Source organism: Macrotis lagotis, chromosome X, assembly GCF_037893015.1.
Source record: "Macrotis lagotis isolate mMagLag1 chromosome X, bilby.v1.9.chrom.fasta, whole genome shotgun sequence".
NCBI classification, from domain to species: domain Eukaryota; kingdom Metazoa; phylum Chordata; class Mammalia; order Peramelemorphia; family Peramelidae; genus Macrotis; species Macrotis lagotis.
Window position 1 is genome coordinate 331,743,834 of NC_133666.1, and position 13,528 is coordinate 331,757,361.

The 13,528-nt window shown below is 32.7% G+C and overlaps 1 protein-coding gene across 1 annotated transcript in view; it reads right to left on the reverse strand.

Annotated features, from left to right (window-relative positions):
• LPCAT1 (lysophosphatidylcholine acyltransferase 1) overlaps positions 1–13,528 on the reverse strand; it is a 152,275-nt gene that overhangs the window by 37,324 nt on the left and 101,423 nt on the right. The window contains exons 6-9 of the mRNA XM_074205258.1: positions 8,931–8,989; positions 7,182–7,216; positions 5,833–5,887; positions 3,590–3,672 (exon numbers count right to left, since the gene is read on the reverse strand). Of these exons, the coding sequence (XP_074061359.1) occupies positions 3,590–3,672; positions 5,833–5,887; positions 7,182–7,216; positions 8,931–8,989 (232 nt within the window). The remainder of the gene's footprint in view (positions 1–3,589; positions 3,673–5,832; positions 5,888–7,181; positions 7,217–8,930; positions 8,990–13,528) is intronic.

Consider the following 13,528-nt stretch of genomic DNA (forward strand, 5'->3'; position numbering starts at 1 on the left):
ATGTAAAGAGATATATATACCTGACAAGAAAGCAATTTTTAAACTCCCCCCCTATATATACTTAGTAAAATTCACTTGACTCAAGGAAGGAATAATTAATCCAGGAAACTAGGAACTTAGTTCTAAATTCATGAATTGCTACAAAATGAATTATAAACAAAACAGCCTGAAATAAATTTATTCAGAATTCAAACTCTAAAGAACAATACAGTCATGTTAAGCTACACAGAAATTCCTCTGACAATTAAAGCTCTTCATAATCTTGTGCCTCCTTTCCTTTCCAATTTTCTTATACCAAGTTCCCTCCATATTCTCTACAATTCAGTGCTCTGGGTTCCTTGCTGTTTCTTACACAAGACGCTCAGTCTGATGGTTGTAAGGATTTTCAAAGACTTTTCTCCATGCTTGGAAATCATTTCCTTCCCAGTTGCATCTCCTAATCTCTTTCAAAACTCAGTTAAACCTGATCCTGATTCTATCCCAATCCTCTCAGTGCTAGTGGCTTTCCTATGGGGATGATTAACAGTCAGTCCTTTTTATCTCTTATTTGGTCATAATAGTTTGCATGTTGTTTCTTCCATTGAATTTTGAGTTCTGTAAGGGCAGGAATTTTAAAAATTCTCAGTACTTAGCATAGTCTCTGGCACATAGTAGGTCTTAATAAATGTCTGATGATTTTCCAGAATTTATAGTAAATTTTAGTACATGTGAAATGACATTAAGGGCTTTCATATGTTATTAAATTAGGCTTTTAAAAAAAGAATGAGATTTTTTTTTCTCTTTTTATATAGTTAAGGGACTAGAGAACCAAAAAATAGTCAAATATAATTAACCATAAGAATATCATTTGTACTGTGTTTTAGGGAAGTGGTGTCAAACAAATAGAAAAGGGGACTACTAAAATGAACCTAAGAACTCCTATAGCTGCACAAAAATATATTACCATTTTCAATGCTAGACTGTGTTTTTATTTTGTTAAATATTTCCCAATTACATTTTAATATAGTTATAGCAGAGGACAGGATTTGACACCCCTTTTATAAGAAACATCTTCTCATTATTTTTCATTTGTCCCATATTTGTGTTCCCTGTTTATCATGGTTCACAAAATGGTATTTTTTTTTTTTTTTGCCATTTCACTTCTAGCCCCATAGAACTTAATTGTTGGGTTGTTTTCTGTCAACCTAGGTGTGAAAATTATGGAAAAGAAATTTTTTAGGGAGATGGTAATCTTAAGCATGCTTTCAAATCCTTTTCAATAATAGGGTATTATTGAACAATTCTCTATTATTGAACAATTCCATTGTTTCTGTTAAAAATGTTATATCTATTTAAAAAAGGGAAATAAAATAACTTTATTTAAAGGGCAAGGATTAAAACAGGAAGACAAGAAGTATCTGAATTCAAAAATAAACTTTACATAGGTATCCTGTACTTCCCTGATATTCACAAGATATTATCAAATGACAGAGAATCATTGAATTTATGAGATGGAAAAATACTGGGGTGTACCCGGCTTAACCCCTTTATTTATGTGTTTGTTTGTTTATTTTGGGGGGGTTTTGCAAGGCAAATAGGGTTAAGTGGCTTGCCCAAGGCCACACAGGTAATTATTAAGTGTCTGAGACCGGATTTGAGCCCAGGTACTCCTGACTCCAAGGCCGGTGCTTTATCCACTGAGCCACCTAGCTGCCCCTTAACCCCTTTATTTTGCAGCTAAAGGGAGTGAATCTGGAAAGGGGAAATTTGTAAATAATAACTTATATAATAATAACTTATAAAGACGGGACTAGAACCCAGGTTTTCTGATTTCTAAACAGTTCTTTCTAATGAACTATTTTATCTTTGCTATATACATTATCTGTTGGTAGCAGTTATCCTATAGTTCTTCTGTTACTAACAGATGAGAGCTAACTGTGTATTTATAAAAACAGCCTTTTATCCTATGCTTTTCTTAAAAAAAGAAAGTGACTACATCATAACTTTTGCAAAGATAAACTAGCTTGATTTCCCAAATAGTTAATAAGTTACTTAAAGAAATACCCCTAAATAAAGCATAGCTAGTCAGTGTACATTAATATTATCTTCCAACTGTACAATAAGTCTTTAATTCCACATCCTGATAAAGCATCCTATCCAAGTTAGACCTCCTGGCAGGGAAAGGGAGAAGGGAAAAAGGAAAGAAGTACTAGAGATGAAAGACTGACAAAGAAAAGAGAAGGAGAATATTTGCCTTAACTGTGCCCTTAATAGCTACGTTCTAGGAAATTTATAGACATACAGTGAGACTCATTTTCAAAATTTTAGTTCATGTATGTCACATGCCAGCATAAATTACGTTAACTTAGTTTTTTTTAAAAGACCTATAGGAATAGGGAATATATTTAGCTACAATGAGAATATGGAATTTATTTCAGAAAACCAGGACTTAAGTAACAGTATCACTTAAGTAACAAGACTATAAGTCCACATCTCAACATAATGGGGCTGTATTTGACTTACACGACTTCTCAACTTCAAAGCTATCCCACAATTTTAAAGCCACTCACTGTTTTAGGCGCTGCTTCTGCTAGTCTCTCCCGGTACTGCGATGGACCTAATTCGGAGGCAGCCCTTCCTGACAGTAAATATGAGAAGAGAAGCAAGGAGAAAAAAGGAGAAGGAAAAGGGAGAGGATGGGACATGGAAGGACGAAAGATGGTTAGAGAGGGGAGAGGGAGTCTTGAACTGAACTCTACTCAATGACCATAACAACTGAAGAACTTAACGACAGCAGGGACTGGGAATATTTTCTAAATTTCTAACTGCATGCAGCCTATAACCCTAATGTCACCAGTAACATTACAAAAATCACCCTTCTAATACTATAAAAATATACATACAACTGTACAAAGTCAAGACAATTAATCGATAGATATTAATAGACTTCGATAAAGTGATAAACTAGTAAAAGCAAATTTTTATTTATGCATCCCACAATCCCAGACTTGAACTGGTGCTTAATGTTCTTGAAATGGCTCTTTCATTCTTCATTAAAAATGCAAATTATTTAATATGGAAAACCTGAGTATGATTCTAACAACCAAAAAAAGCTATATATTTGGAAACAATTCACTTGTTGGAGATCAAGAGGATATTTATAAAAAAGTAAAACTAAATTACTCATCATTCATCACTTTCTAGAAGCTTGATGTCATCATGTTAGACTGACAATGCTAATCACATAAACTGTTAGTCCCACTGAAAACTAAGTCCATTCTTAGAAAGGCAAATGTCTTCTTTTTTTTCTTTTTGTATTAAATATTTCCCCAAAGAGATAGGCTAAACTTTCATTTTTTACAGCAATGCTAAGAGGGGAAAATATAAGACACACAAAAAAATTCTGAAACCTTGTTTATATTGATAAAATACTGTCAATCTCTATAATTGTCTTACAAAAATCATAGAAGTAATGAATGATATTTTAAAGAATTTAATTACTGTAGATTCATCAATAGGATAACAAAAATAAAGTATCTGACTGTCTCTACTGAATGATGATTGTTTTTCCCCTGTTGAATGCCAGGACATAGTAGTTGAATGTACTTACTTCGCCATTATGCATCTCACATTATTTGCATACAATGCTGGATTTTTCTTTTCTTCTTCTGAAGGTGTATATACTGGAAGAAACTAAATGCAAACAGTAAATTATAACTTCATCATAACTTGATTCTCAAAATACAAGAACAAAACAATTCTATCACTAGTAAGAGTAACATAATCTGAAATCTGACAAAGTAATGGAATTGTGAGGAACCAAACTATCACTGCCTTGAAACAAAATAAAATTAAATTTATGTGAAAAATGGACACAGTTACACCTTCCTCTCTAATGACATACTCCAAAATAGGGATGGGGTTTTTTCAGCATTTCAAAATAAGATTTCAATTTGAATATCATTCTCATGGTTTCTAAAGAAGTATTAAGTTTATATTTTGAAAAGTAGTATATAGGGGTTCTTTTGGTGATGTTATGACCTTAAAAACACATAAAAGATTTAAACTGGTTGTAAACAAATTCATTCAAAATTATCTAACATCTAGCCTATTTAGAAAGTTAGCATATAAGAATATTTTATAGACAGATTAAACACTAATATGCATTTTAAAACCATACATTTCTATAAATCTATAGATCTTGACTTAAGCAGCACTATTTAAATAGTCAATCTTGCACTTAATTTCATGAAAATTCGGGAACAAGAAAAAAATGTCAAGTACCTAATCTTGTACCTCAAATATTGAAATTTTTAAATTACTTTATCCACCTTCTCAAAAGAATCATTATTTAGTATAATATCTGATCATTTGATTTGACTTTCTCAATTCTAAGTAACACTTTCTAGCATAATGCATTAATTTTCCTACAAAATCAAAGGAAGAAGCATATCTAAACCACATTTGTCTAATGAATAATAACAGTACACACTTATATAGACCTTTAAGGGTCTTAATTCTTTTTCAATTAAAAGAATTTTTCTAAGGTCCACAAAGTATAAACTTTAATTTTCTATGAATTTCTCACTTTCATATTAACACAAAAATGAGTTCTGTGATTATTAATTATGTTCTATTGCTAACATCATTAAATACACTGGAAATAAATCAGCCTTAAATAATCATCCCAGCCCACAGATGCATGCCGTTAAAAGCTAAGGTTTGAAAAGCATGTGAGAACCTTTAAACCATGATCATATTGTTTATCAAAATAAACTTATTGTATAGTTCTTAAACATATTTCTTTTATTTCTCTCAGATTGATTACCATCAATATTTTTCACCAAGGGATAGGATAACAGATCATAGAATTTTAAGATGGAAAGATATTTTATGATAAGTCAAGATGACTGCTTTTAAGGAACCTTTGAACTCCAAATTCTATGACTACCTAGTTCTCTAATTGAGGATACCGAGGCTAAAGTCATTAAATGATTGTCTCCAAATCCCACAACTAGTTAGGAGTAGAAATTAGAACAGAGATCTCCTAACTTTTAGTCTAGTGTTCTTTCAATTACATCAAACAGTCTCATTTCATTCTTCCTATTATGATAAGGAACAAATCATTTCATAAGAATGACCTGTTGCTCCTTTTGTATAAAAAAAATTGTTGCATTTAAAAACCAGGAAAATGATTTAATAATATGTACTTGTTAGAACTGGATTAATGTCATGATATAGTATCTTGTATTGAGTATAACAAACATTCTACTCAAACAAGGGATCACAATGGAAACAGCTATTTTCTATGTCTGCACTATATAGCAAGATTAATTGGATGGGAATGAACTGAATTTAGCTGCTTATAGTTTATCTTTATTTTTCAGGCTTAGGAACTTGGCATTACCAACACCCCTGCATGTTTAGAAAAAATGTTGATTATACTTAAAGGAATTCAGAGAATTTCATGAGTCTAACAAGTCATGAATTAACCTATAACATTGATGGATTATTTTAATTACCTAATTGAAAATACCTAGGAAATAAGTATCTTTGATGATCAGTAACATGTAATGGTTTTAGAATCAATATGAAAAGTAGAATATTTTAAAGAATTACAATGTCTTGCATAAATGTTTACTTATTTCATACATAATACTCATATTCATATTGACAATAAAAGTCAAAATCAAAAGAATAATTAATTTAGGGGTAGGTTTCCAAGATTTTAAAAATCTTATTCAAATAATTTTAAAGCCTTCTAGAGAGCTCATCTTGATGAAGTATTTAATGAAACCTCACTAAAGAGCCTTAAAGAATATAAAGAATATTTATCATTTCTTTTCTACTAACCTCAATTTCCACAAAATTATGAAACTGACATAGGGTAAGCCATAAAATCTTCAGCCTTAAAAAAAGAAAAGAACACATATTAAATAGAAAGTGAGACTTTAAATTCAATTTAAACATTACAAAGGCTGATGCCAGAATTTTAGGCCAAAACTTCCCTCTAGATGGCACTGTTTGTTTAATTCTCAGCATGAATCTTAAATTGTAACTGGCCTAAGGTTTAGTTGGTAAAATCCAATTAGTTGGCAAACAATAAAGATGAAAATTCTTTATTAAATTAAAGTAACCATTGTTGTGTGAATAGCACCCTGTTGTACTTCTTTAAATATAACAATCATTGAATTAACAAGGTATTACTTTTCATTTTCTTTCCATTAATACAGATGATGAGAATTATCAACTTTAAATAAATAGCACATTCACTAAAGTTTTACTCAAAAGTCTCCCAACATAAAGGTGACCCAGGGTCACTGAAGGCTGTAGGAGGAGAATACAAGCTATGGCAGGTCTCACACAAAGTGAAGAAAAGGTTCAAATGGAGACCTGGTAATATAAGAGATAGGATAATCATTGTTTTAACATGTTTGGTGAAATTTGGAAAAGCTAATAATCATTAAGCTGGGCATTAGGCAAATTATGTTGGTCAAGGAAACTCATATAATTATTTACTACAGTGTGTGAACAGTATATGTAGAAAAAATATATAACATAAAAAAGATAAAATTGCAGCTCTTTTGAAGCACTGAATGATAAATATAATCAAAATTAAAGAATGATCAGTTATTCTTATTCCCTTTTGGGATTCATTTAACTTAAATTCCCAAAGTCACAATTTAATTGTGTTCAACACTATTATTATACTACAAGCTGATATCAAAGTCACTTATTTTGCAAATAAATTTGCATGGTATGCAACAATAGTGCTTGAAAAAGTACCCATAATTTCCTTGGTAATTTTTTGTCCTTTATATGACATTTGACATAAAAATATATGCTAGTGATGAGATCTAAGCTTTTATTCATACAGGGAATTTTCAGGTGAGGAATTCCATTTACCAATACAAATTGACTTGCTTAGGGTCACAGCCAGTGTGTCAAGAGTCAGAACTTAAATTCAGTTCATCTTGGTTTTAAGGTCAGTGTTTTCTCCATGATATGCTTCTCTGTGAGGGAGGTGAGGTATAGTGAAAACAGTATGGGGTTGAGAATGTCTGTTGTGTCCTACTTGTTATAGACATTCACCCTTTCTGAAAGTTCAAGGCCAGTTATCATTACCCTTCACCCTTCAATTGCAGCACCTCTTTCTCTGGGAGTAACAACAAAAAAAAGAAAGAAAATTTAGACTGACTTACGCTCCAGGTCCTTGCCAAGTCCAGGTAATTGCATCCTAAAGACAAATTCAATTGAATACCATTAATTGATTAAAATTTAGTGATTCCAACTCCATATACTTTGTTGTGAACTGTAGTATGATTATTGTGTTCTGAGTAAGCTCACTTTTATCTTTGGCCTATTTCTCACCCCTTTTTTCTATTTTCCCTTACAAAGTAAAAATTGCTTCTCCAAATGTTCTTGCTTCACCTGTTCCCAACTCTACTGTCTCAGTTAGAGAGGGAAATGAAAAAGGATGTCAAAGTCTTCAATATTTTTTAATCTGGGATTTCTGATATCACAACTCTACCACCACATTCTGTTCACAAATGCTGAGTTCATTTGCAGACCAAGACATTCATTCCTATTTCATGCTACTGCCAATGTCTATTCCAGAAGAAATCCTTCTTCACACGGCTCACACCCTACTTCCTACTTCCCCTCTTCCGTCCCCAAACAATTTTTAAAAACTCATTATCTATACTAACCAAACTGTCTTGTTTCTACAGACTTTCATCTTTATGCCACATCAGCTACACATTAGAGGGAACCCACACTTTGGAATTCAGCATCATAGGCCTTCTTAAAATTTCTAAGACTTCTAATTCAGGGTTCTCCCAACTGATCACCAGTTTATCTGTCATCTCTCTCACAGATATATTACTGTGCTCTAACTGCTCACCTCTTTCCATTTCACTCATATAATCATTTCTTTTGGCTTGAATGGATTTAATTCTTACATATGATTTCAAAGTCAATTATAGTTCTCCAGGTCATTTAAAGTCCTCCTATGATTTTTCTTCTGAGCTAATCATATAAATGTCCAATCTTGGATCACTTAAAATTTTTCTGATCAGTTGCTGAGTCAAACTGAAAGGCATATAACCACGAACTAGACTGATAAAGATATATGATAATAAAAACTTAGTTCTCTCTATTGCTTAGCAGTCCTTTTCTTCATTTGTGTATCACTGCAGAGGCTAATTTCTTTATTCTCCCCTCACTCTAAACACACACACACACCATCCTTCCCCTTCTTTCTCATAGCTAGGAACATAGGACATTATGACTGAAAGGTCATGAAAGTCAACCACTTCATATAGGAAGAGGAAAAATACAAGCCCAAGAAGTTAAATGATTTGCTCAAGATGACAGAGACAAAGTCTGATCTCTTCTATTGTCTGTACAAAGCTCTTTTTTATGACATTACATTCTAGAGGAAATTCACATAAAAGAAAGTAAATTTAAATAGAAATCATTTTTATGCCTAAGGAGTTGCCAAACAAAAATATTTTTATATTTATTCTAAGAATGGTTGTCCTAGAGGAATGGTAAGTCAGGAAATATGAATGTGTATGTGTTTACATCCCCATATTTTTGCTGGATTTATATTAGTAAAAATTTTTTCTCAATGTCATATAAATGTATATCATCTACAGTTTCATTTAAGGAAGGATTAGAAGGAATTAGAGTGTTTGAAGCAAAAGGAATTTTCATTAATATATAGCTTGTACATTATGAACAACAAGACCTATTATGCCTCTCGTGACTTCTGGAAAAATGTGTTGAACTTAGCCCATAGTACCCCAGAGAATTTCTTACAGTTTGTTTACTACTGTTGTGTAAACAAAAGCCAATGAAAATGCACCATGGATACATTAAAACTCATTACAACTCTCACCCTCAATTAACCGGGCTCATTGTTTAATCCACAAGTAAACAGAATTTACCAGTTTGTTTGGATATCGTAAAACTACAGGTTGAACAGGAACACCAGGAATAAAAGCACCTAGAAAGAAAAATCATATATATTAATTAGATTTACTGTATAAAGATAAGATGACCTAAAGCATTCCTTATTGATCCAATAAAGTATTGCTGACAGGATTTACCACCTTAGGGTTTACTTGAAATTTCTTTCATCCACATTCATAAATGAATTTTAAAAAATGGAGAAATGGTTTCAATAAATAAAATGCAATATACAGTCTAATATACTATACACATTTTATAACCTTTCAATGAGTTTTGGCATATCCTGTATAAAAACACAACCTGCTTTGGCAAGGAATTCAATATACAGCAGCTCTACCTTGGGTCTTTTCAAGGCTGTTTATTATTAGATGTTCTAAAATCTAGACCAAGCCACTATGGCATGGACCTGCCCTCAGGGGTCAGATCATCACTGATTATGTATATTCACAAAGGTTACAAATAAAAATATGACAGACAGGAATATCTTGTGATAGAAAATTTCACCCACATCCAGAGGAAAAATCTATGGAGTCTGAGTGCAGAACAAAGCACATATACTATGTTCACTTTTTAAACTATTAAACCTGTTCAAGTATGCAGTTTTCATTAGCTTTCATTGGTATTCAGGTGTAGTTCTGCTTAGTATTTGCAATCTAGATAACAGCATTTACAAAACTCTTAGAGCTCAAAAAAATTTTCTATATTATTTTATCTCCCTCTTTTATCTATGAAAATAGAAAAGAATACTAATTTTCCCAAGATACTAGATTGAAGTCCATTAGGCAGTAAACTCTTCCTTATTATGAAAACCACAATCACAAACAATACATCTACATTTTAAAGCCTTCCTGCTCTTTTCTGAGTTCACACCACTAAGGAAGTCGTGAGTAAATACTCCTTTGGCAAGCACTCTTTGACCAAGTGCCAAATTTGCAACATTGGTCTTCTTCATCTTTAGACTTGAATGTACAATGGTCGTACTGCTTAAGCCTTAACTCCTTAAACAGATTCATTCTCAAAATGGATTCCTTGGATAATCCTAAATCAAAGCAGGAATGACATAAAGCACAGCAAAAACTTCTTTGTAAACCAAACCCCAAATAATTCAAATTAAAGCTGAGTAAGTAGTATCATACATTATGGTTGCTTTTCTCATAGAGTAGAAGAAAGTCAAGTAGCCCAAGTATTATCAATAAAGCCTAAGTTGAGCCTGAGAGAAATAGAATTGCCAACAAAACAATTTTATAAATCATTTATGACATGGACCTAACTACTGAGGTCATTAAATATGAAGTCACTCTGGCAGGACTGTGGGACTACAATTCCAAGTTGTATTTCAGGCAAGTAAGAGTCTAATCTCTGAATTAATAGGAGAGGTAGAGAAAGAAAAGGAGATAGGGGGAGTCAGATGGATAGACTTATACCCTGTGTGGATGCTTCCTAAATTATTATTTTTTAAATCTAAATAATAAGCAACAAAACAATAAACATCAAATTTGTCTTTTCTATATGTAAAACTGGAGTATACTTATATCCTATTATAAATTATTTCCTGTACAATATAATTCTTTGTAAGATGGGTATTAAACCTTATCCAAGGGAGTTTAGTCACTAAAGGTCTTCATTATTATATAGTTCTTCATCATGACCTCCAAGGACAGAATGACAAAGAAACTGCAGCATCCATACAGCACTACTCCTCAGGGATATTTATTATTACAACCACCACCCACAGTGCAACTGAACCTCTCCCAAGACTATCAAACTTGTGTAAGGATGTAATTTCTGCAAATTTTCATTGGTATTCAGGGGGGGGGGTAGTTCTACTTAGCATATGAATTCTGCTACCTCTTTCTCCCTTTCCTTGCTTTACAATCTCATTCTCCTTTCCTAGGAATGGACAAACAGCATGATATTGTGGTGGAGAGAGAGCAATATTAGTTCTGGTGTTAAAAAAGACTGTTTTCAAGTACTACCTCTCACATTTACTATCTATAGGACCTTGGTTAAATATCCCTGGGCCACAGTGTCCTCCTGTATGAAGGGGCAGGAATAAATTATCTCTGAAGTTTTTTCCCAGTTCTAGAACTACAATGCTACATTACTGTATAATACTTAGCCTTTTGATCCCCCCCCAAAAAAAACTTCTCTCTGTCCAAAGGAATCCTAGGTTACTTCATGTTATTTTCAGAAAAAAATATATTGTCTGAAAAATGGTCAAAGGATGTGAAAAAGCAATTCTCAGACCTTAAAGCCAGATATATAGTCATATGAAAAATGTTCTAAATCATCATTGATTAGAGAAATGCAAATTATGACAACTCTCAGGTACCACTTCATACCTATCAGATTGCCCAATATGACTAAAGAGGAAGATGATCAAAGTTGGAAGGAATGTGAGAAAACTGGGACACTAATATATTGTTGGTGGAGTTGTGAACTGATCCAACCTTTCTGGAAAGCAATTTAGAATTATGCCCAAAGGGCAATAGAACTGTACATGACCTTTGATCCAGCAATGCCACTACTAGATCTGTATCCCAAAATGATCACAAAAAGTGTTAAAAACCTCACAAATACAAGAATATTTACAGCAGCTCTTTTCATAGTGGCAGAGAATAGGAAATTAAGGGGATGCCCAATAACTGGAGAACGGCTGAACAAATTGTGGTATCTGAATATGATGGAACACTATTATTCTGTAAGAAATCATAAGAGTGAGAACTTCAGAGTAGCCTGGAAAGACTTGCATGAACTAATGCTGAGTGATGTGAGCAGAACAGAAGAACATTATGCACACTAACAGCAACATAGGGTGATGATCAACTATGATGGATTTGATCATTTCTGCAGTACAATGATCAAGAACAATACTAAAAGACTTGTGATGGAGAGTACCATCCATATGGAGAGAAGGAACTGTAGAGTTTGAAAGCAAACCAAAGTTTACTATCTTCAATTTTTTAAAAAAAAAGTTGTTTTATCAATTATGCTATTTTTTCTTCTCTAATTTTTTTCCTTCCATTTGGAGGTGATTCTTCTTTCACAACATGAATAATATGTAGATATGTTTAGTGAGCTACTGGATGTAGAGCCTTTCTGTCAGGGAGAAAAGGGAAGGAAAGGAGGGAGGGAGAAAAATGTAAAAAAAAAAATGATTGTTGAAAAGTACCACTACATGTAATTGGAAAAATAAAGAAAGATATGAGGAAGGAAGAGGAAAGACTGCCATACTATTTTCTTCAGCAAATCTCTTTAGTTGAAACAGAAGTCTCAATGTTGAATCAGAGTATAGGTTTCCTCAGGTTTTATCAATACCTTCTTATTTCAATATTCCTATGGACTCATTACAACACTATGGAAAAGATTTTTACATCCTTGAAAGACTAAACTAGATGACTTTTAAAGTTCCCTTTCATTCTGATTCTACAAAGTAATTTGAAAATACTATACTTCTAAAAGGTGGGGAGTCCATCCTATTCAGCTGCAAGGAGAGCGTTGCAAGTAACATCATTAAAGAGAAGTACAATTATAGGGAAATGTGGAAAAAGGTGCAGCTTTTATCCTAAAATGTTTGGAAGAGGCAGCCAACCAGTTCTTTTGGAGGGGGCAGCATGAAATTGTAGAATGAATGCTGGATATGTGGTAAGAAGATCTGTTAAGCTGAATTCCAGCCCTGTTTAGATTAGCTGTATGATATTGAGCAAGTTACTTAAATCTTTATGACAAAGTGAACCTAATTGTTCTTGCCCAATCTACTTTTTACAGTTGTCAAGAAGAAAACACTTCATAGTATTATAGTATAGGGGGCTCAAGAATTGGACTTAATAGTCAGGTAGACCTACTTGAAAATTCTACTTTTGCCATCTACTGAACTTCTCTAGACCTAGGGTTCCACTTATGTTAAAACAAAGTTGTTGGGATAGTTGTGCTCTAAGGCTCCAAATCTATGATAATCAGAAAGCTTTCTATAAAGCTATTATGATAACATACTTTAATTAGTTGGATAAGTACCATTAGGTCTTCTATGGTTGTTTATAGAAAATTCCTCCTAAAGCATGAATACTTAGCCAAGCATTTAAAACCTAGCACAATCTACATTCCAACTATATTTCCAGGTCTTTATTTATTTATTTATTTATTTATTTATTTATTTATTTATTTATCTATCTATCTATCTATCTATCTATCTATCTATCTATCTAATACTGTTCCTCCTCTACTGATTCTCTGGTCTACTTTAACAGGTCTGCTGGTTGGTAATAAGTAATATTCTATTTGCTTCCTCCATTAATATGTATAAGAGAGCCCTCATCCCTGAAAACCACTAATACTTTATCTCTGTCTCACAGATGCTTTAGCTTTCTTCAAAATATAGCTCAAATGCCACTTTCTACTAATTCCTGTAGATATTAGGAATAATTTCCTTGAGTTTATCTTATATTATTTTGCATATACTTCTTAGTATACAGGTTGTTTCCTTGTCAGTGGAATATAAACTCCTTGAGAGCAGAAATTGTTTGACTTTTGCTTTGTATTCCCAGCACCTACACAATTATTACTGACACAAAGG